Genomic DNA, 23,411 nt, shown 5'->3' with positions numbered 1-23,411 from the left:
ATGATCGTTGTGCAGATGAGACTCAATTCGGATTCACCCCAACTGACTAGCGGTGTTAGGATCCGTGGCCTCCGTACTTGATGGTTGATGTGCTGGTTGGGGGGGAGTGAGTGTCACGTTGAGGTGTGGTCCTCGGTGCTGATGGGGCAGGTTACATAACCATGAAATCGAGGCGTTAGGCGTCCTGTCACCAACAAGTTACAACTATCAGCAAGTAATCACTCACTCTCAAAAAGACTACGCAATATCAATTCACTAATAGACTCTGTTTCAACACCATAATAGACTTGCAATGTTCAAAAGTATTGTACGATCGCTTACAAGTTTAAGCTTAGCAGACAGTGAACGAGACATCAATGCATTGCTTCTGTTGGCAGAAAATCATGATTTATATACAAAAGCTCATAGACCATATTAACCCAGTATGCTTTTATCTTACAATTTGGCCTTGGCTCCCTCCAACAACTCAGCTCCAGCGCCCAGGATGGCGGGCTTGCCGGTCTCCACAACAGTGGTCTGGAAGACGACTGTGTTTCCTTCCTTCCACATCTCCGTTTTCAGGGTCTGACCGGGCAGCACGACACCGGCGAAGCGAACCTTCAGGCTCTTGAAAGCACCGAACTTGTTGAAGACGTGCTTGCCAGAGATACCCAGCGAGCACAGTCCGTGTAGGATAGGAGTCTTGAAGCCACCGACCTTGCTGAACTCGGGATCAATGTGCAGAGGGTTGCGGTCACCGTTGAGACGGTACAGAGCAGCCTGGTCCTCAGAGGTCTTCTCCTCGATCACAACATCAGGCTGGCGCTTGGGAGGGTTGTAAGCAGCCGTGGCGCCCTTGGGGCGGTTGGCAGTGGGCTTGGGCGAACCACCGAAGCCACCGCTGCCACGGATAAAGACGGTAGACTCATTGTAGAATAGCTCCTCTCCGGTCTTGGCATCCTTGGTGGTGTATCCAGCAACAACGAGAGCGGCCTTACCCTTGTCGACCACGTCGATGAGCTTGGGGTATGTCAAGGTCTTGGCCTCGGTAGGGATGGGGAACTTGCGAACTTCCATGTACTGCTCACCGTGCAGCAGCATCATGGGAGAGAAGTTGGCCACGATGTCGTCCATGTTCCAGGGGGTGGCAGTGTTGAACCAGGGGATCACACCGAAAGTGGGGAGAGCCTGGAAGTGTTCATTGTTCTCATACACCAGAGGAAGATCAGTGCGCTTGGCACCAACGCTGAGGTTATAGAGGATGACGTCGCGGTCAACGTAGTCGAAAGCGGTGCCCTCAGTAGTGGCCTGCTTGGCCTTCTCAATGTTGGCCAGGATGTCGTTGCCACCTTCACCACCACTGCGGTTGGACATGTTGGCCATCACCTTCTCGGTACCAGCCTGGCTGTCCTCGGGGTGGTCAGCACGACCATCATCGAAGTCCGTGATCTGCTTCCAGTTCTTGAGAACAGCCTCAGGTGTCAGCTTCACGTCCACAGGGAATCCGTGGCCGCCAGAGCGCTGCCAGCGAGTACTGGAGAACCATCCACTGCCACACTCGTAAAGACCCTTGCTGCTGGGCTCCGGGCACATGTCAGAGCAGAGAAGGGCAACCATCGGAGCAACATAGTCGGGCTTGAAGGCCTGAACCATCTCCTCGGGCATAATGGTACGGGTCATGTTGGTGCCTGCGTTGGGCGCAATGGTGTTGACCTTGATGTTGTACTTGGCGCCTTCAATGGCGAGAGCGCGGGAGAGACCAAGGATACCCAATTTCTAGACTAGGATTAGCAAGCCCATACGCTTTCAGTCAAAACGATCAGACGGAAGGTCTTACCGCGGCAGCATAGTTGGCCTGTCCAAAGTTTCCGTAGATACCGCTGGTGCTAGCTGTGTTGACAATACGACCGTACTTCTGCTTAAGCATATAGGGCCAGGCGGCCTTGGTCACCTTATACGTACCACGCAGATGAACGTTGATAACAGCGTTCCACAGATCATCGTTCATGTTGGTGAAAGCCTTGTCACGAAGGATACCGGCGTTGTTGACCAAGATGTCAATGCGACCGAAAGCATCAATGGCAGTCTTGACGACAGCGTCACCATCCTCGCAGGAGGCCTTGTTGCCAACGGCCTTTCCACCCATCTTCTTGATCTCCTGGACGACAGGTTCGGGATCGACCAGATCGTTAACGACCACGGAGGCACCGAGCTTAGCGAACAGAAGACAGTACGAGCGGCCCAGACTGGAGAAATCAGTGTATGTTCCTTAACAATCAAAAAAACCAGGTAATACGCACCCATTACCACCACCAGTAACGAGGGCAACCTTGCCCTTCAGATCAGGCTCTTGGCCAGCGGGAGCGCTGGGAGTCTTCATGCCATTCTCCAGGAGGGTCATGAAGTCGGCAGGGCCGGTAGGATACTCAGGCTGAGAGTAGTCGTAGACATCCTTCCACTTTCTTGCAATGGCTCCGGGAGTCAGGGAAGCGTCGGTCTTCAACAAGGCACCCTTGGCACGCTCCCACCGGAGCTTGGCCATATGACCACCGCCAACCTCGAAGATTGAGCCACTCTCAGTGGTATTCGAGGGGTGGACCAGAACAGCGACAAGGGGAACAACCCAGTCCGGCTTGAGGTTCTCCAGAACCTCAGGAGGCATGATTGTAGCGGTCATGCGGCTGGCAGCTGTTGCAAGTCAGACACCGGGCTGAAAAAGTATATAGGATCCTTCTATCAAACATACCGATGGGAGCGATAACGTTGGCAATGATGTTGTACTTGGCACCCTCCTTCGCAAGGGTCTCAGTGAAACCGACCTGGCCGAGCTTGGCGGCTTCCGATTTATTAGCTTCAGTGACAATAGTCTCGAGTGACAAGCAACTCACCAGAGTAGTTCGCCTGGCCGAAGTTGCCGAAGAGACCGGCTGCCGAAGCAGTGTTGATGACACGACCATACTTCTGTTTCCGGAAGTGAGGCCATGCTGCTCTTGCGCACTGAGCAGGAAAATCACGGTCAATACCCTGGCAAACAGAACGAACTTGACGATTGCTAGGCTAACCTTATATGCACCGTAGGTGTGAACTTTGTTGATCAGATCCCAATCCTGATCCTTCATGTTCTTGAAGCTGACATCACGGAGGATACCAGCATTGTTGATAAGAACATCGATCCGGCCGAAGTTCTTGATGGCTGTCTCAATGATGGCTTCACCGTTCTCAACGCTGTCGTAGTTGGCTACTGCCTTGCCGCCAGCTGCTCGAATCTCCTCAACTACTACATCGGCAGCCTACGTTGAAATTGAGTTAGTAGCTTTCATACAACCACCGTTTCGATAGATGATCCGTCGTACCTTTGATGAGGCCCCCTCACCGGAGTGGGAAACACCCAGATCGTTTACAACGACATTGGCACCTCTGGAAGCGAAGAAGGTAGCGTAGGCCTTTCCAAGGCCACCACCAGCTCCTGTAACAACGACAGTCTGGTTGTCAAAGCGCAGCTCAGACATACTGGATGGATTTAAGAGGAAAGGAAAGTGAGGGTATCAGGAATGTCGAATAAGGTGGTGCACTCAGCACACAGTTCTGTTCAAAGGAGGAGAGAAGAAAGGGAATAAAGGACTCAAAAGACGATTCGTTGGGAGGATGCTGAGTGAAGTTTAAAAGGAAGAAATTCTGGGGAGCCGGGGATACCGTAGGAAACCGGAACTGAATCTGGGGGAAGAAGTGAGGTGGATAAAGATGAAGACGGTCGCAGCGCTCGGCAAGCTCCAAAGGAACCTCGGTATCTTCCAAATGAAGCTCGGAGGTTCCGCTGCCAGACGCCAAGCGTATTTGGCTAGGCAGATGATGCGTTTTCACATGCCGATGCTCGAGTCATGAGACGTTTGTCGTCTTTCTATTTTCTACCAGCTGCTGCGGCCTCTTCCACATGCTCAATGCTCGTTTTCTACCCTTGCCTCATTCTTCAAGCATGGACCAGTCTATTTCCTTGCGATCTTAGTGGCAGAAGAGCTCTTAGTGACCATCGGCTGACTCATCGAGCATGTGTCTGGACGTCATTGTCACGTGGGACACGCGGGGTGGTAACAACTGATGTTTTGTATAACTACTGGTCGTCGAAATGATATCGACAGGGAGTATGGTCAACTCCTGAAGAAAGGCCCAAAAGAGATTTCTTCATGACTTTGCTCAGATGCGGGAAGTCATTCTGGCACAAATCTTATCCCGTCGGGGAAGTTCGACTACCCCAGATTTCGGTCGGCTCTCGTCCGAGAGAACAAACAATATATAGCATCACGATACCGGAGTAGTCATAGAAGACAACCACAGTATCTAGATCATCAGAGTGTTGCAAAATGCCTGAAATCATCGACGATAAATCGCAATACTGCATCCCATTCCTGCTGAAGCGGCTGGAAGCCCACCAGGCACGATATGGGAATGACCCAAACAATACCCCGCCATTCTTCCTGGGACTCAACGGTGTCCAGGGAGCGGGCAAGACTGTGCTGGTGAGCTGCTCGAATCCCCCCAATCATGATTTGTATACTGAGCTAGAGCGAAATACCAGGTCTCAACCCTTCAATCGACCCTTCGAGCACCTCCATATTCCCTCCCGGTCGTCACGGTTTCTCTGGATGATTTCTACCTCACCCACGAGCAACAACAGACACTAGCCAAAACATTTCCTTCCAATCCTCTTCTCCAGCATCGCGGCCAACCGGCAACCCACGATCTCCCTTTAGCCGAAAAAGTCTTCGAGTCTCTCCGTGCCGGCCGTCCTACCGCCATCCCGCAATATGACAAGTCCGCCTATTCAGGACAGGGCGATCGTGTACCCGAGAGTCAATGGGAGACGGTCAACGGCGACGGACAAGAGAAAATCAAAGCGGTTATCTTCGAAGGCTGGTGCGTTGGCTTCCGCGCCCTGGATGATGAAGTCCTCAGGGAGAAGTGGGAGGCTGCAGTCCGCCGGAAAGGGCAGGGTAATTATAATGGCCGCTTAGGCCATGTGAAGTTTGAAGATGTCAAGGCCGTCAATGATGCCTTGAGGAAGTATGATGTATTGACCGAGTTCGTGTCCTTGCCCTCTTGGTCGCCCTAGAAGCTGATGCTAACCGTTCGAGTGCAGTCGACTGGACGCATTGGTCCATATGTGAGTTCCACCTTCTTCACTCGATATCATCTTAATATCATCTTGCTAAAGATCTCCAAGCGACGCGCAAGACCTCCATTTTGTCTATGACTGGAGACAGGAACAGGAGAGAACACTGCGTGCAACCAAAGGAACCGGCATGACTGAGGAACAGGTGTCTCACTTTGTTGACGGCTGTACGTGAATCGAATTGGCGGACGATCGTCGGCTAATATATGGCAGATTACCCGTCTTATGAACTCTTCACTGAGGCACTTCGAGAAGGTGCCTTCAAGCCTGCGTCGAACTCAACAGACACCAACTGGCAAGGCAGACAGCTCCGTCTGATTGTCAATAAGGAGAGGAGGGTTCAAGAAGCCATTGAGATTTGATTAGTCGGCTATGGGATCGGAATCTTGTACGTAGATTGAGTGTCATCGCTCTCGCAAGGATGACTGAGGAAGCGAGAAATATATATATATATACGATCGCAAAAAATTTGCATACTCGGCATACGCACAACTGTCTATAGGACATTTGATAAAGGCCTTGATATGAGAATCCACTATGAGTTGCCTAGGACTTATCAATTTTAGCCAAATATGTTCAGTCTGATGTTGGAAAATACATCATCCAAAAGCCGAGGTTGCGAAATCGATCCGGGTTGTATGGCAATGCATGGATAACCAAGCAGAGAAGACCCGCAACATATAGAGCAAGGTAGTACGGAGTCCCTATGTCCAGGCAGGCCAAAACAGGGAAAGCTACGCCTAGTCTACGATGAATTATGACTAAAGCTTATGGGTTGCTCGAACTTTTCCATTTTTGTACCCGAGAATCATAGACCATTATACGCTAATCGAGAACAGCCCATGTGAACCAAACAACCCAGGATAGAGAACCGCCGTGTATAAGATTGCATCTAGTTCATCTGTCTGATGAGAGCGTTGATGTTCTCCTCACGGTTACCAGTGTCACCACCCTCGATGAAGTGCTTGAACTTGCGGGTGCGGAAGCCACCAGTGGGGTTGGAGAGCTTGAAGGGCCAGAGGAAGTTGTTGGCCTGCTTGAAGTTGGGGCCAACGGTGTAGATCTCGTGGATCAGATCCTCCATGCAGACAATGCCGTACTTGCCAAGGGACTCCTCAATGACCTGGTTGTCGGTGAGAGGGACACGCTGCTTGTTGACCTTTCCGTAACCACGCTTGTAGATGAGCTCACGGACGCTCTTGAGGTTGGGGTAACCGTAAGCGATGTAGGGGTTGATGATGGTCAACATCTCCTGGGTGGCCTTGGTGAGGCGGATGAAGGTACCGTTGTTGATCTGAACCAGACGGAGAAGCTGCAGGATCTTGCGGGGCTGAGGAGCAATCTTGTTGATACTGCAGATATATTAGCACCAGCGTATGATAACTGAAGGCTCGAGTGAAACATACCCCTTGATACGGACAACGAAGACCAGCTTGGGCTCGTCAGGGACGTAGAAGTTACCCTGCTGGCGAGCAACGCGAGCAAGGCGGATCTTCTCACGCTCAGCATCGCGGTACTCCTTGACATAGGACTCAGCGCGCTTGAAGATAGCCTCACGCTTCTTCTTGTTGGCCTGAAATTCGCAAGTTAGCGGCATGCCTTTCCAAGTATATCACAAGGCGAATTGATGGAAAAGGTATTGTCAGCCCCGAAAGATGGTTAACGAAGCGACAGCATCGACCCGAAGGTCTAGTCGCGTAAGTGGAAAATGTATCATCACACAATTGAAGTTTGAGAAACAGGTAAAGAAAATCGCAAAAGACTAACCTCCTTCTTCTTCTGGGCCTCCTCGCGGGCAACAGCGCGAGCCTGCTCCTGGCTCTTGCGCTTCTTCAGGAGGGTCTCAGGGACAAGGACCTGGTCCTGGGTGGGGACGGTGCTGGCTTGAGGTCAGTATAGTCTGTCCATGCAATCAAACGAAAGCAAGTATTCGCCGAGTGTAAGAATTGCAGCTATAGTGCCACATTCTCAACTGAAGGCAGATATAAAGAAAACTCGACGACATCCATTTGATCGGTGAGGCATGGCATTGCACTGAAATCACAAAACCGAACTTGCTACTAGTCGCAGCATTCCCAGCCTGACGTTCACAATTTCAGCCAGAATGGCAAGCTTTATCCTCAGCCGACAAAACCCCGAGCATTGCGCTCAGGAAGTTATGTTGTCGCTGTTCGCACCGATTCCTGACAATCTGTTCTCAAGACTGTCGGAGGGTACGATAGCTCACAACAATGCTTTTTAAGGAGAAGGCAACGACGCTTTCAACCTCAATACCCCAGGCCATTCATCATCCAGGCTCCATGCTTCCAGTGTTCAAATGGGAGGAGAGCTCATGTTGGAGAGAAGGCCACGGGAAGAATCGAGCTGGTGCCCAGCGACCAAAATTGATCGCAGCATCTCCAGCGAGAAGGACGACTATGAACTGAAACCTTACGGGCTCGCAAAGCGAAACAGCCGATAGGAATCAATCAAAGGGTATCATACGTAGCAGTCGAGGCCATTGCGACGGTCCGTTGATTCGCGAGTTGGGCGGTTGGCGAAGGTTGTCGGGATGAGAAAAAGTTCGAGGAAGAAATCAATTGAAGACAAAATCGGTTGTGTGGGTGGATCAGTCGCACTAGCCTATGTCAGGCTAGCGCGATGGGGCTTTTCCTCCTTTCTCGTTTTAGTCAAACGTTACCCTTATCTATTGGGAAGCAGTCACATGACCTCTCCGATAACGATCTGGCCATGACAACATCTCACGGCTCATCTACATGTACCCCGCGGCATAACTTATGCCCCCAGGAGAGATCAGCGCCATTAATCATAATGTCGACTCGTCGAGGTGTCGGACTCGGAGCTTTTGCGAACCGTACGCAAACCAGTCAATCCTATGCCAACCATGGCGCCAACCTTCGCTCTGCGCACCTTGCGTCCCTCCAAACACAACTTTCAGTATTCCAGTCATTGCTTCACACATTCGCACTAGAACATAGTTCAACGATAAAGTCGAATCCGACATTCCGAGCTGAATTTGCTCGTATGTGCAATGCTATCGGGGTTGATCCTCTTGCAGCCAGTAATGTCAAAGGGAAAAGTGGCCGGAGAGGGGAAAGTGGTAGTTTCTGGACGCAGATTATGGGCGGTGATATGAATGACTTCTACTTTGAGGTTGCGGTCCGAGTTGTAGAGCTCTGTCGATCCACGAGGAGCGAGAATGGCGGCTTGCTAGGTGTTGAAGAGTGTCGGAAACAGGTTGGCAAAGGCAAAGCCATCGGGAGCGGCTTGGAGGTCACAGAGTACGGCTTCATCCTCTTTTTCCATTTATTCGGACTGTGCTAACTGTCTTTTGACGTACAGTGACGATGTTCTCCGCGCTGTAAAATCACTCGGGCCCCTTGGGTCTGGCTTCTCCATTGTGCAAGTAGGGAGCAAGCAATACATCCGCTCGATCCCCAAAGAGTTGAACACCGATCAGGCCACAGTCCTCGAGGCAATTCAGATACTGGGCTATGTCAGCGTATCCATGTTGCAGTTAAACTTGAACTGGGAAAAGGCCCGCGCACAAACTGTCATTGATGACCTTGTAGCAGACGGCCTAGTTTGGGTGGACGCGCAGGGCGAAGAGAATGAATACTGGTCACCCCAGAATCTCCTTGATGACAGCGGATGACATCCTTATAGTCGGAACTGTTCATTTATCACGAAGACAAACTCTCCTCTGGCGGATGACAGTCAAGCAACGTCGGCCTGGATAGCCGCTCACCTCGCTTCTGCCCAAACGGAGTATGCCAGGGCGCACGGGCTACCGTCCCTTCAACCGACGAGGTTGCTCGAGGCAAAAGGCAGATCGTTTCGGAATGGAGAAACCTATATCGGCGACTACTGTGAAGCATGCCCGCCGGCTCATGCTCACAACTCAGTCCCGCATCGACATGTGTAAAGCATGCTGTATCTGAATAGCTTCGATAGCGGCTATACATATAGATATAGATATAGACATATATGTATATGTGTACAAAGGACGCGCCACTATGGAAGCAACTGCTTTCACGTTTCCTCATCTCCAATATATTATTATATATTTATATAGATATAGATTTAGTCTGCTGGTGAACGGGTGGTAGACACCAAAGCCTGTCCCATGAAATATATAGCTCACTCGGAGGCGGCCACTGCAATTCATACTACTCAAAATATAAATGGACCATCTACTATGGATGAACACCATTTAACCAAGATTTCCTCTCTGTTCTCATTCAGTCTAGACATCGAACCATCTGTAGAATATGAATATAGGGCATACATAAGATGATAACATGAAGATAGATCGACAGCAAAGTGTCGTCGACCTGGGGCCGTAATGGAACAGAAGCAGACAGAATTTCATACGCATTTGTATTCCCAGAAAGGAGCATTAGACCATGAGAGAAAGAAACAGGATGCCATTATAAACAATCTTTTTTAAGCCTTGATAGCTCCGCCCAATGCACCACCGCCGAATTGCTGTCCACCGGGCCGACGGCCTTGCTGGCCACCGGGGAATCTGGGGCCACCGCGGGCCTGACCACCGCGTCCGGATCCACGGCCACCACGGGCGCCGGCGCCCTGATCGCGCTGGAAGGCGTTGGCCATACCTTGGGTGCGCTGCTCGAGAGTCTTCTCGTTGGCTTCCAGCAGGTTCATGGACTTGTCGGCCAGCGTGACGATCTGGGACTGGAGGCGCGACAGCTCGACGCCCTTGCGGAAAACGATGGCGTTGTTCACCTGATCCAGAGCAGCTGCCAGCTCTTCGTGCGAAATCATACGGCTGATGATGGCAGAGATCTTCTTCTCAGAAAGTTCGAACATGTTGGAGAGGGTCGCGATGGAGAGGCTGTCGTAGAAAGGAGCGTAGGTGAAGAGGTAGGTTCTCAGGCCCTCCTCCTGGACCTGCTGGGAAAGCATCTCCTTGATCTTGTCGGGCTGGGGCATCAGATCCCAGATCTTGATCGAGTTGAGCATCTCAGCAGCCTTCTTCCAGTCACCAGCGGCAAGGAACTTGGCGCTCATAATCACGCCGTCACGAGTATTCTCCGCGGGACCAGTGAAGACCTGGCGCTCATTGTAATCCAACATACGGCGGAAGGTCTTGGAAATGACACGGCGCTTCATCTCGGGAGAAGAGGAAGTCTGGGCCATCAGAGGAACTTCCAGGAACATGCTGGAGGTGAGGTAGATGCACTCGAGCAGCTCCAGGTTGATGTGCATGTGGAACGGCAGCTGGCGCTGACGCTCAAGACGCTCCTGCTCCGGGGATACCGTGGAGTAGCGTTGCATAATGATACCCTGGGCCAGAAGCTCCTTTTGACGTCCACTGCCGCAGACTTCAGAAAGGGTATTCTGAGCTTCGTAGATGAGACCGGAGCGGAAGGCGCAAAGACCAATTTGCACCAACGTCCGGTTGAAGAGAATCTGAGTGCTGACGTCAAAGTTGGAAATGTTTTCAGTCAGATGAGACATGAGCATCAGATCACGAGAGCGGTAGTACTGGTCATGCAGGGCAAGGAAGTAAATCTGGCACAGCATCGCGCGGGCTCTGATGATACCATCGCTGTTCTTGAACAGATAGTTGCACAGGGACAAAACGAGGTTCTCGACGTTGCCACTGCTAGCCCGAGGGGTAATGCTAGAATCCAGCTCTGAGGGAAGCGCCTTCCATGTGGCATCTTCAAGGATTGTGATGACCTGCGAGGGCTTGAAGTAGACGTGCTCCAGTCGTCTCATGACCACCCGGTTGACACTGTCCTGTCTGGGATCGGTCTTTTCGGCTTCGTTCAAACCTTCGACGTAGACTTGGGCGCGAACGAGATCGGTGTACAGCAGCTTCTCATCACTCAGACGCTCAATGTACTCGGCGGTGTGGGGGTCGATGTGTTGCAGGGATCTAGTAAGCTCGTCATCAAGTCTCTCGGCGAAAGACACGATGCTACCGGGAATGTAGAGGGTCTCGCCGGGGGCGACGGTAGGTTGCTTCTCGTCATCTTCCCATTCTTCGGCACCTTCGGACACAACGTGGTCACGGTTGTTCTCCAAAACCGACAGGAGGGACGAGAAGTCCTGCTCGGCGGACTTCCACTGATCGACGGCCATGTAGTTGGCACTGGACGTGGATGTGAGGTCGAAACGCGTGGAAATGAGAGTAAGGTAAACACGGATGCGCTGATAAGGAGTCTGAGCCACCTCCAGAAGCTTCTCCATCGTCCGAATCTGCTCCATGCGGTCTGTGTTCTTCTTTCCTCGCGACTCGACGATCACACGGAGGTGCTTCAGGATGCTCTCAGGAGTGTACTGCAGAGTCTTGCCACCCCGGCCAACGGTTGCGAAGCCATCATCATCGATGGCAGCGGCGGGAGCCTCAATACGCTCCAACTTGGTGACGCGGGGAGCAGCAACAACGGGGGTGGCCTCCTCATCGTCGCTTTCCATAAAGTCCTCCTTGTCCTTCCGGTACTTGTTGATCAGGTTGGTGTAGTCCTTGTTGTTCTTCTTGATACGCTGCTTGGCAGCGTTGAAGCCCTTGGCCTGGTTGGCGTTCAGCTTCTTATCTCCGGACTTCTGCTTGGCAACAGTTTCGTTCACAAAATCCTCAAGGTCGGCAACGGTCTTAATGTAAATCTTGGGAGTCAGACCAGATTGCGCGATCTTTGCAACCTGTCGGTTCAGCTTGTCGAACTCTGTTATCCCATGTCAGCCCATCTCACACATTCAACCCACGTCCCTATTCCCGTCTCCACATAGATAGCGGAATGTGAAAGGAACAAAACGCACCTGTCGAGATAACAGCCCAGTCGTTGATCTTCTTGGCGTTCTCAATCAGCTTGATCGTGTTCTCAAGCTCATCCAATCTCTTATCCTTGGCACTCTTGACAACCGTGACCTTCTCCTCCTCTTCCTCCTCTTCGCTGTCGGAAGCAACATCCTTCAAGAACTTATTTGCACCCTTTTCCTCGTCGGACTCCTCCTCCTCGTCGGACTCTTCTTCCTCGCTGGATTCTTCCTCCTCGGACTTTTCCTCCTCCTCGCGATCGCTGTAAAGCTCCTCCTCGTCAGAGGAGCTGGAATCGCTGTCGCTACCACCGCCGTAAAAGAAACGCGACGACATGTTTGCGGTTCGAGGGGTTATCGGACGCAAAAGGGGATTCGCGAACTTGTTCAAAAACTGGCCGTATCTGCTGATGCCGGACAGGACGCGCGGGGTGATAAGGTGGTGGACAGGGTTAACGGCCCTCTTGATCTGTTTGCCCGTGCCTGATGGCAAATTCAGTTGTGGTGAGGGTTCCTTGCCGCAGCGAGTTTGGCCGCGCGAGCCACACACGAAATTTAAGCGAGCCGGCACCTAACCGTATATGGCAGTTTGGTCTGTTTGCACCTCCTTTCCCCGCGAGTCTCTGTATCTGAATAGCCTCACAACCAATGATACATTTAGCTCCTCACGGTTTCGTGAGTTCTACCCCAACATTTTGGGAGACTTTCGAAGTGCAGACCTGACGTCCTCATAGTAGGCTCGTCGAAAGCACTACAGCAGCCGACTGCACAAGTATCCCGGACGCCATCCATGTTGGACTGGGCTCCACTTGCTGTCATGCGCGGCCTTAGCTAACACGTTTTGGACTGTGACTCATTCAGACACTACCTAATACTACGGCGAGTTGATGTCTTAGTGCTCCGAAGCGTGAGTGGCTGGACTTCGTTTTGTCGCTCAGATCCTGCAATAACAACGCATAAACTGATGGATAAAAATTACCAAACTTAGCAAGTTACGGAGTATGGTCAATCTAATTTGAATTAATGTAAGAAGACACGTCCGTATATTTCTTACCAAGGAGATTAAGCTATCTTCCAGGCAGACAGACTGCTTCAGTATGGAACAGAAGGGCACAGTCAGCCACTAGTCTGAATCGAGAACTATGTCCTTTCTCTGATATCCATCGGACTTCGACTTTCTAAATTTAGGTATCCAAGCTATAGCAATGGCTCTGTTGAGCAGCGATGGAAGGAAACAGAGACAGAACACATCAAAAGACAACAGGGGAATAGAAATTGGCTTTGCCACAAAGATAGCAATGAGAAATGGAACATAAAAATTTAACACGATGGTGAGGTGAGAGACAGAAACAATCTTCGCAAAATCCCCTATCATGCGACTCATGATCAGCGTCCGGGCACGGTACACGATGATCTCGTTGGGAAAGATTGCTCAGGGAAGGCAAAAGCAACCGGATCAGGAAGCTCGATTATAATAAAATGGGCCGTCTGCACCGTGGAAAGCCACGCTCTAGACCGGCGAATATATCCGGCGTACTAGATTCAGAGGCTATCACGTCACGGCGAAGGGCCTTGATGTTACAATATAACTTCGTCCCCTTCCAGTTGGACCACTTTTCGAACTGAAGCTGTAGCCTTTAAAAAGTAGTCTCAGGAGATGCACTTGGGGCAGTGGCTGGCGTTGACATGAGGAAACTGGTTGACGTCGTAAGAGCCGCCGCAGACCGAAGGGCACCGGAAGGAAAGATCGAGCACGGTACGTTCCAACGATGTAGGAAGATATCTTGGAGTAGCTCTGCGCTTAAAATTATAAAACGCACCTGGAGCACACTCTCGCCTCGCTCGAACAAAGCAGAGTTGACGGTAGAAAGTAGCAAGCTCATGTTCCAAAGAACAACCAGTATTGACTGACTGCTTGGATCATTACCTGATCAGTGCCACTGGCTCTGGTTCATATAGCTGTCGCCGCCAAGGACACCGTCCTCGAGAGTCCGGATGAAGTCTCGGTTACGTTGACCCGCCCCTGCACGGCTTCCCCTGCGTCGTTGAGCATTGTTGTCGACATATCCGTCAGGAGGTGGTGGGTAATACGCTGGGCTGGGCTGAAGTCGGATGGGGGCATTCGGGTCAAGGTGACTGGCAACACGTTGAATAGTTGGCGGGATTCCTCCTCCCTGATGATCCATGGTGGATGCGCGTTGGCGACCAGCTCTAGTGGTTGCTTGAGCGTAGAGGCTCTGGGACGGTGCATATTGCGACTGAGGCATCTGGCCTGGCATAATGTTCATTTGATGGCCGTAGCCTGGCGGCTGGGCAGGATATGGAGGAGGGGCGCCTTGCTGATGGCCGGTAAACATGCCGTTGTACATGGGCGGGGGTTGGCCATGAGAGGGTGTATGGAACTGATTCATCTGCATCGAGTATGCATTCTGGGCCGCTGACTGTGCATGTGCCGCCTGGGCCGCTCGCTGTTTGCTAGCAGCCTCAGCCTGCTGCTGCTGCTGTATTCCAGGTGGAATGGTTTTGTTGAGCGAGGAATATTTCAGATTCATTGGCGGCACGAAGGGGCCTGTAAACTTCTGCTGCGTAATGAAAGGGTGCAGCTTGGCTTGTTGGGGCGACCATCGCTCAAGGGGGTTGATTGACAGCAGTCCACGAACAAAGTCGATGAAAGCAACTCGATTGTTCAATTCTGGAGAGGTCAGCGAGTGAAAAGATATAGCTGTCTGGAGAAACGAACCTCGCTCGATCTCGGCTTGCTTCATATTCTTCCTAGGCATTGGATAGCTTCGGATGATTTCTTCAAGCGTGGAAGCCTGGAAATACTTTTTGCTCGGTTGCTCTTTCGTGTTATGTTCCCGGGAGTATTGTTCCAGGCTTTTCAGTCGGTATGTCTTGCGACCGAACTCGTCTTGGGTCTTCTCAAAGAATTCACCTGACTGCTTGCCCATTTCAAGCATCCACGTCGGGGGTAGACCAAGCATTTCCACAATTCGACAGACCTGATTGTATTCGGAGGAGCCAGGGAAAAGAGGCAGACCAAGGAAGAGCTCGACGACGATGCAACCAAGAGACCACATATCGATTGCAGACGAGTAACTGCTCGAGTTAGTTTAATGCCAGTTCGAAGAACACAGGGTACGTACGGTAAGCCAAGCAACACCTCGGGGGAACGGTAGAATCTTGACTGGATATACGTGTAGACAGTTTGTCGCTCATCGCAAGCAGAGCCGAAATCGATGACTTTGATAATTGGACTCTCAAGACTATGGGAGACCGACGTTAGTCCAGGAGCTTCTCTTCAAGCACAAGTCGCTACTCACTTCTTCAGTAATATGTTCTCGGGCTTGAGATCACAATGAATCAGATGCGCCTTGTTTAGCAGACTCAACGCGTTGAGAAGTTGCTGGGCAAAAACACGGACGAGAGTCGTGCTCAAACCACGAAACTGGTTTTGCTTGATCAATTCATAAAGGTTGACACTGAGCAATTCAAAGACCAGACAGAGATGCTGCCGGTGAATGAAAGTATCCTTCAAACGAAGCAAGTGGTGGTCGTCGTTCTTGTCGTATTTGCTGTTAAGCTGCACGGAGGAAGGTTAGAATACTTCGAGCAAACAAACGATTGGAACCTACCAAGTCCAAGACCGAGACTTCCATCATACTTTGATTGAAGTATGCAGTCTTATTCTTAATGACCTTCACGGCAACAACTTCTTGGGTTTTCAGATTCTGGCACTTGACGACTTGACCAAACGTCCCCTGGCCCAACACGTCGAGGATGAGGTAACGATTCCTTAGAGAGATGTCAATACAGATGGCCTGAAAACGTCGGCGAAAGAGTCGGTTGAGAAGACTCACTTGTGACCCGCTTCTTCGCTTCCAAGAATGTCGTTCACATAGAGAATATAATCGCTGTCCTCATTGTCATAGCCGTCGTTTTTGACTCCTTTGCTTGGTTTCGTAAGGACACGTCTGGGATTCCGCGAAGACTCGTAATTGAAACTTGGATTGCAGATACGGTATGTGGCCGGAAGATGAGATGTTAATGCTTGAAGGGGCTATATATTCATTTAGCAAGAAACTGAATTGGGTGGTCGATGAACACTTACACTAATGAAACCACCTTCTGGGTTGGCACGTCTGTAGGGAGGCTGCGCATTAATGCGGGGTTGGAGCTCCTGAACCGACTTGATCTTTTGAAACTTCGGCACTGGCCCTCGACCGGCTTGCTTGCTCGCACCCGACATGGATCCCGACCGGGGCGATCTGCCATCTTGTCCAAAGTGAGCGTTGACTTGAGATCCTGCTGAAGGCGGGTAGAATTGGTCGGAGCCCATCTCGGTAGGCTGCAGCGGAGGGAGCCGAGGAGGACGCGACACAGCTATCACAACCAAACTGTTAGACATGAGCGATTCCCAAGTTTATCGATGAGAAGGCTTACAGGGAGGCGACTGAAATGGCTGAGGGGGTGAGGAGTAGTTCAGAGCTCTGGTCGGCGACCGGCGAGAGTTGTTTGGCCCGGGTGGAAAAGCATATGAGTTCTGAGACTTTCCAGGACTAGTATTGTAAGACAAGGACGGCGACAGAACATTCATCGGGGAGTACCTTCGGGCAGCCGAGGACTCCTCAGGAGAGAAGAATTGAGACGATGGTCGACTATGATGATTCGGTCGCGCAGAGTACTTCGCCCTGTTGTACGGGTCCGCATCCTCCATGGTGGTATCGGCATCGGTGACATAATCGCGGCTACGTGGCGTTGCGGCTGGTGACGACGCCATAGATACCGATTTGGAGTTTGCGCCGGCCGAAGGAGGTTTCGCTGCTGTTCCGGGCGTTTGGAAGGCTTCATAGGTATATCCCACGGGCGGCTGAGACTGTTGCGGCTGACCACCATACTTGGGGCCTAATTGTTGTGGAGTAGACGCCAACCCATTGTTGAACTGCGCAGGACGTCCCATCAAGGGATCCTGGTACGGCTGCCACTGAGAACCCATCTCTTCGGGAGACCACCCCTCACAATATCTCGAAGAACGCAAGCTGGAGTTGACGATCAAGGATGGACGATCGTCTGTCGCCGTCGACAGCGCACATGCACTGCGATCGAGGGGATGGAGAGCAGTGGGGGCGGCAGACACACGTAGCGCGACCAGGCGGAGACGACGAGGCGGCTCGGAATATTTGGCGTTAGACGTAAGTTATACAGTGCTTCATTATCCGAACAACTGATCAATCCGGTGGTGAGGGTTTATTGATAGCCACCGGGCGTCCTGTCTACCGAGGGTGGTCGCAGACTCAGTGACGGGGGCCGGGTGCGACGGGCTGCCAATATCTATCGGTGCAGCCAGCTGACTGACAAGCGGAAGGGGATGCAGTAAATAACTGGAGCACGGGGAGGATGTGTGGTAGATTCCAGAGCGGAAGTACACAGTCAAGAAGAAAGACTGTGAAGGATCTGGAAACAATTCCAGTCCGAATGGCCGCTGTGGAATTGCTTGAGCAGGAAGTAGACTAAGTATTGCGGAGGGGTTTTAGAAAGAGAGGAAGAAGGCGAAGGTCGTGGAGGTGGAGATAGATGATGCCTCAATCTCGAGGGGAGCGTTGCGTCTGCCTCAGGCTGCGATTGGGCTCTGGGTTTCGCCGGGAAAGGCAAAAAAGAGAGGGAGTGAGAGCTTGCTGATCTCACGATGATCGATCGACGACTTTTCATCGACTCGGTATTTCTATTTCTACAGTGAACGAGTATGGCGTATCTACCATTGCTCCTGAATTCTGAGATTTACAATTGTTATTTTCTGAGAATCCAGGGCAAGGCAAATAACAATTGTTGCCTGCCTCCTCTCATCCGGCGCGAGTAGCCAGCCTCTTTGACACCGGTAAGTCATCCCTTGAGAAGAACATCAAAGCTCAAACCTATTTGGCAAGACTTGTGAAAAAGGATTGGTCTACTAGGACCTCCCATTCATAAAGTTGGCCTGTTCAGGGAACTGAAGTCATTCCTGCAACCATCTACTCCGTAGCCTAGAAAATAATGATGCCTTGTTGGGCACTTCCATGGATTATGGTTGTTTTCGCCGCTTGCAGGAATTAGCTGAACCTACTCCGTAAGGCGGACGGCTTCATGAGTTCGTTGTACAGCTCGAATGTTTAGACAAGGAAAGTGGATTTAGGAGTGGTCTCGCAAATGATCGTCCTTCATTACGATTGCCTCTGAATAGGAGCTGGAACCATGTCACTACTGTACTCTGCTCATAAGGTAGAGAGGTACTACCGATGCCCAAATCTGGCTGAAGAGGAAACTGGGCCAAGGCTCAAGAGAGTGACGTGACCGATGGAACGTGCACTGAAGGCGGTCAGCCTAGGCGGCAGTGGGCGAAATCTTTCTGCCGCAAATACCTCTGAGAGGATACAGCGACGCTTTTCGTGTTCGGCTCCTGCGATCATCATATTAGACGAGCCTTCGTCTTCCGTTAGCCTTCTGGATTCTCTTGTGATATTCGCATATGAGAAAGTTGTTTTGGACTCGGATCGTACTGAGCGCCGCGCTTGACTGAGGTCAAGTCCGTCGCCGCCTGGATATCGCTCATAGTTCCTTGACAGCGCCACCCGTTACAGAAATGACGGTGGTGTATTTCTGAGCTGCACTGCTCCGTCATCGCGAAAGCTTACTATTTGTTGAGTGAACCTGTTGATCTGGAGAGCGTAACAGCTGTTGGATTGTCTGAATAGTCATCCTGGGCAGTTCTGTCGTGCTTCAGTCATGGATCACAGCGTGAAGAACGAAGGGGATGGCTCCGCTGAAATTGAAGTGGTCGAGGCCCCTCAGAGGACCGAGGGATTAAATCCCTCGAATACCGCTGAGATGGCGACAGCGCCTGACTCAAAGCAGCAAGAGGATCCGTCTGCAGTGACCGACGAAGTAAGCCGTCTACGAGAGCTCCAGGCAGATATACGCGATCAGGATGACCTTGAAAGGGACATATCTCGTCAGGTACCAGGCCCAATCCTCCTGATATGAAGTGCTTATAGTCTGACTCTGCCAGGCGGACAGGTTGCTCATGGAGCAAGCCGACGAACGAGACAAGAAGAGGCTGGAGAAGACCACCCTCGAAAAAGAGTATGCTTTCTGCCATAAACTGACGTCTAGGCTCGGATGCTGATACCTGAATTGTTAGGAAACTCGAGGCCCAGATTCTGAAACTCCATCAGCGTCTGTCGCAGCCAGTTGGCACGTCTGCTCGAGTCCGTTTAGAGAACGAGTTGAGCAATCTAGAATCTCGCAACGCCTCGCTAGAGAATGACTTGAAAGAAATCCAACAACGTATTGACGACAGGCATGAGGGTCTCGAAGCAGGTACTCAGGCAACCGGGACAGGGCGCTTGCCAAATGAATCTCGGAGAGATTATCTCATCCGAACCGGGAAGATAACGCCTTTTTCTAGGATGGGCGCAGGTCCGAATGGGGGTCCTCTTGCCAGCCTTCATGACGCTCTGATTGATGCCGAGGATGAACGTGACGAGGACGAGGCGTTAGAGCAACTGAAAGATCGCTCAGCTGTTTCACACAGGAATCTCGTCCGACCCGGGTTGGACTTTGACGATGAGAGTACCGATACAAGTATCGCACAAACCCGACCAAGCAAGAGACGAAAGCTGGAGGGCGGTGCACGCCGGAAGAAGGCGGCTATCAAGCAAGAGGAGTCTGATTCCATGGCAGCAGATGGAGAGAATGAGCTTTCTGAAGATAATGACGAGTCGGCAGATTATGTGGCATCTGAAGAACAAGAATCATTGCTGGAGGACGAAGAAGAATTTTTCCCTGACGGAAAGCCAGAGCGACCTGTAGCTCACAAAAAAGTGAAGAAACCTGGAGATGAAATGGAAGATTTCAGCGGATTGGACGACGGCGACGAGAGACTTTATCAATCGAGACTGCAGAGCTGGGTGAGTCGGAGAAGCGCCGCTCGAAAGCGTGCTTCTAAGGCGCTGCAAGCAAAGGAAGAGCATGGGAATACCATTGATGAGCAGGCCTCGACCGAAGAGGATGAATGGTTCCTGCCTCATCCTATGGTACCAGATGTGTCGTATGACAATGGATATCGCTTACCTGGGGATCTCAATCCTTACTTGTTTGACTACCAAAAAACCGGGGTGCAATGGCTATGGGAGCTATACCAGCAGAAAGTGGGAGGGATCATCGGTGACGAGATGGGGTTGGGGAAAACGATTCAAACAATAGCTTTCCTAGCTGGACTGCATTACAGCAAGAAACTGGACGGGCCTGTGATTGTGGTATGCCCTGCTACAGTTATGAAGCAGTGGGTCAACGAATTCCATCGCTGGTGGCCACCTTTTCGTGTTTCCATCTTGCACACGTCCGGGAGTGGCATGGTCAATATCCGGAGCGAGAGCAGCAGAGAGGATGCTCTCCTATCTCAGACCTATTCTTCTAGTTCGCGGGGATTCACCAGTAACCAGAAGGCAGCAAGGAAGGTTGTTAAGCGTGTGGTGGAAGAAGGCCACGTTCTCGTCACTACCTATTCTGGATTACAAACATACTCTCATTTTCTGATTCCGGTGGAATGGGGTTGTGCAATTCTTGATGAAGGCCATAAGATTCGAAACCCGAACACTTCTATTACCATCCATTGCAAGGAGCTTCGGACTCCGCACAGGATCATCCTCTCAGGTACCCCGATGCAGAATAACTTGACTGAGCTTTGGTCGCTTTTCGATTTTGTGTTCCCAATGCGCCTTGGAACGTTAGTGAACTTTCGGAACCAATTCGAATTCCCTATCCGGCAAGGCGGATATGCGAATGCTTCTAATCTGCAAGTGCAGACAGCTGCCAAGTGTGCAGAGACGCTCAAGGACGCCATCAGCCCATATCTTCTGCAGCGCTTCAAGATCGATGTGGCTGCGGATTTGCCCAAAAAGACCGAGCAGGTGCTCTTTTGCAAGTTGACCAAGCCACAGAGGATGGCATATGAATCATTCTTGAAATCTGAAGAGATGGACTCCATCCTCAAGGGACGCAGGCAGATTCTCTATGGAGTTGATATACTGCGCAAAATATGCAATCACCCTGATTTACAGAATCATAAACTGCAATCGCACCAGTCGGGCTATGGAAATGCGAACAAGTCTGGCAAGATGCAGGTTGTCAAATCTCTATTGGAGTTGTGGAGAGATACCGGCCATAAAACCCTACTTTTTGCCCAGCATCGAATCATGTTGGATATTCTTGAGAAGTTCGTCAGGTCACTGTCTGGGTTCAACTATCGGCGCATGGACGGCACCACGCCCATACAGAATCGGCAAACCATGGTTGATGAGTTTAATAATGACCCGAATATACATGTCTTCCTACTCACGACAAAGGTTGGAGGGCTGGGCGTGAATCTTACGGGTGCGGATAGAGTCATCATCTACGATCCAGATTGGAACCCATCGACAGACATGCAGGCCCGAGAGCGAGCATGGCGACTGGGTCAGAAGCGCGACGTCAGCGTCTACCGCTTAATGACCGCTGGAACAATTGAGGAGAAGATATATCATCGACAGATCTTCAAACAGTTTCTTACCAATAAGATTCTCAGAGACCCGAAACAGCGCCAGACCTCTTTTCAGTTGAGCGATTTGTATGACCTATTCGCGCTCGGCGATGAGAAGCCAGGTGCCACGGAGACGAGCAGGCTCTTCCAAGAAGCTCAGGTTACATTCCAGGGAGACGGTGACGGCAACACTCAACAGCCTTCCAAACCCGAGGACGCCTCATCTGACATGCAAGCCGAAAAGAACGACATCAGCAAAGTAGTGGGTGTCTCATCCATGGAGAAATATCAGGGCGAGTCGGAGCAGCCCAGCGATCAGGAGAAAGGGGCTGGAGGCGTTAATTCAGAATCACGCATTATGGAAGGCATTTTTGCTCGCTCTGGCGTACACTCAGCTCTGGAGCACGATCAGATCGTCAACGGCAAACGGGTTGTCCAAGCAGACCCCAAAATCATCGAGGCGGAGGCGAAGAGGGTAGCTGCCGAGGCTGCCGAGGAGCTGCGGCGAGCTGGTGAAGCAGCACGGTCTGTTCCCATTGGGACTCCCACCTGGACAGGCCAATTTGGAGTCGCCGGGAGGCCTGAGGAACGACCCCTTCCTTCAGCGTTTGGCGGACGAAGCAGTACTGCGCGGCGGACGGCGGCCGGCCCCTCATCAGCGAGCATTCTGGCTAACCTTTCCGCACGGACACCGTCGTCCCGGAGCGCCACGAACAGCCCTGCACCATCCAGGACTCCCACTGGCGTGGATTTCATGACGATGATTCGAGACTACATCTTGTCGCAGGGTGGAGCCGTTTACACACAGATGCTGATCGACCACTTCAACCGTTACTGTACCACACCCCAGCGATCGGCAGAGTTTAAGGAAATGCTTAAAACAATTGCCGTGCTCGAAAAAGGTGGACGAAACGGGCGAGGAAGATGGTCACTGAAACCCGAATTCGCCAAGGTGAAATAGCAACTATCTCGTCATTTACAGGTTACAGCATGGACAGGAGTTTGGTTTGGCCATGGTTGGTCATGTTTCTCTCCGCGGCACGACTTGATTTGGGAAAGGGAATACCATGGATTATGGCGTTGGATCATTCATTGTAGATACTTAGAGTGTGCAAATGATCTAATGATAGAATGACATAAACATCACTAAGCATGCATCGCATATGCTTTGAAACATGGCCTTTCGGACTGCCCGATCATGAGTAGTAGGTCAACTGATGTCACTTCAGGGGGATGGAACGAATGGAACCGAGATGATCATGATATCAGTCAGGTCCCATCAGGTATGATAGTCCATGAATTCCCTGACCATGACCCATAAATGTAGGTTGAATGTTATGATAGTGACGATCCTTAGCGACTGCGAAAACTTCGAATCTCAGCCGAAGATGCTTGGTATTGCCGTCGATGTGTTCATTATGCAATCTGTTCTACAAATATAACATCCGAATACGGCAAATGCGGCATGATTCCGAAGTCTGGATGGATGCTCATCTCCTGTTCCTGTTAGCGTGCATTGATCGGGTGTCGATCACCTTGTGACTGATTTTGTCGCAGCATAGAGGACTACAGAGAGTATGAGCTCAAAGTGTAAAAATAGCACGCCTGAGTCAAGCATCAGCAGCATAGATGTCACTGTTACATGTGTGTGCAACAAAGTACAAAGAAGCATTGAGGATGCTCCGTACTTTGTACTCAGGATTTGGAGTGATGTGACTGATTTCGACAATGTTTCAGGTTTGAAGCCATCCCCGCTTCATGAATCATTATTTCCCCCCAGCAACCAGTGCCCAAGGCGGTACGTACCGATCGTACTCTACGCTACTCATTGGCAACTTCGCCGTGTTCCCACTGGCCATTGATCGTCGTTGCGTCGGGAAGATTGTCCCAAGTCTCCATACCTTAGCCTGAGCTGAACAACTC

The 23,411-nt window shown here is 51.2% G+C and overlaps 7 protein-coding genes across 7 annotated transcripts; 3 read left to right on the top strand and 4 right to left on the bottom strand.

Annotated features, from left to right (window-relative positions):
- Positions 1-435: 435 nt before the first annotated feature.
- On the bottom strand, positions 436-3,488 carry mfp (putative peroxisomal multifunctional beta-oxidation protein (MFP); the record flags this gene model as incomplete). The annotated part of the gene is made up of 7 exons (XM_033558879.2): positions 436-1,755; positions 1,817-2,225; positions 2,280-2,667; positions 2,726-2,815; positions 2,868-2,976; positions 3,042-3,269; positions 3,333-3,488. 7 exons carry the CDS (start codon positions 3,486-3,488, stop codon positions 436-438), a joined length of 2,700 nt encoding a protein of 899 aa, XP_033414770.1.
- Positions 3,489-4,337: 849 nt separating this feature from the next.
- Positions 4,338-5,508, top strand: ALT_5001 (TDA10 family protein; the record flags this gene model as incomplete). The annotated part of the gene is made up of 5 exons (XM_033558880.2): positions 4,338-4,493; positions 4,553-5,055; positions 5,114-5,137; positions 5,198-5,313; positions 5,360-5,508. The coding sequence occupies 5 exons, from the start codon at positions 4,338-4,340 to the stop codon at positions 5,506-5,508; spliced, it is 948 nt and encodes a 315-aa protein (XP_033414771.1).
- A 530-nt stretch (positions 5,509-6,038) lies between these two features.
- On the bottom strand, positions 6,039-7,647 carry ALT_5000 (60S ribosomal protein uL30; the record flags this gene model as incomplete). Its single annotated transcript, XM_033558881.2, has 4 exons — positions 6,039-6,498; positions 6,553-6,719; positions 6,914-7,025; positions 7,631-7,647. The coding sequence occupies 4 exons, from the start codon at positions 7,645-7,647 to the stop codon at positions 6,039-6,041; spliced, it is 756 nt and encodes a 251-aa protein (XP_033414772.1).
- Positions 7,648-7,957: 310 nt separating this feature from the next.
- On the top strand, positions 7,958-8,801 carry ALT_4999 (ESCRT-II subunit protein SNF8; the record flags this gene model as incomplete). Its single annotated transcript, XM_033558882.2, has 2 exons — positions 7,958-8,427; positions 8,489-8,801. The coding sequence occupies 2 exons, from the start codon at positions 7,958-7,960 to the stop codon at positions 8,799-8,801; spliced, it is 783 nt and encodes a 260-aa protein (XP_033414773.1).
- A 791-nt stretch (positions 8,802-9,592) lies between these two features.
- On the bottom strand, positions 9,593-12,272 carry nip1 (translation initiation factor eIF3 core subunit c; the record flags this gene model as incomplete). Its single annotated transcript, XM_033558883.2, has 2 exons — positions 9,593-11,844; positions 11,939-12,272. The coding sequence occupies 2 exons, from the start codon at positions 12,270-12,272 to the stop codon at positions 9,593-9,595; spliced, it is 2,586 nt and encodes an 861-aa protein (XP_033414774.2).
- Positions 12,273-13,866: 1,594 nt separating this feature from the next.
- ALT_4997 (putative protein kinase Yak1) lies at positions 13,867-16,931 on the bottom strand (the record flags this gene model as incomplete). The annotated part of the gene is made up of 8 exons (XM_033558884.2): positions 13,867-14,627; positions 14,676-15,034; positions 15,082-15,201; positions 15,259-15,518; positions 15,571-15,730; positions 15,796-15,995; positions 16,047-16,318; positions 16,379-16,931. The coding sequence occupies 8 exons, from the start codon at positions 16,929-16,931 to the stop codon at positions 13,867-13,869; spliced, it is 2,685 nt and encodes an 894-aa protein (XP_033414775.2).
- Positions 16,932-18,694: 1,763 nt separating this feature from the next.
- Positions 18,695-22,449, top strand: ALT_4996 (DNA-dependent ATPase RAD26; the record flags this gene model as incomplete). Its single annotated transcript, XM_033558885.2, has 3 exons — positions 18,695-18,925; positions 18,978-19,051; positions 19,110-22,449. The coding sequence occupies 3 exons, from the start codon at positions 18,695-18,697 to the stop codon at positions 22,447-22,449; spliced, it is 3,645 nt and encodes a 1,214-aa protein (XP_033414776.2).
- Positions 22,450-23,411: the final 962 nt, after the last annotated feature.

The sequence above is a fragment of the Aspergillus lentulus genome, assembly GCF_001445615.1.
Source record: "Aspergillus lentulus DNA, contig: Alt09, strain: IFM 54703, whole genome shotgun sequence".
Lineage (NCBI taxonomy): Eukaryota > Fungi > Ascomycota > Eurotiomycetes > Eurotiales > Aspergillaceae > Aspergillus > Aspergillus lentulus.
This window is presented reverse-complemented; position numbering and strand designations above follow the sequence as displayed.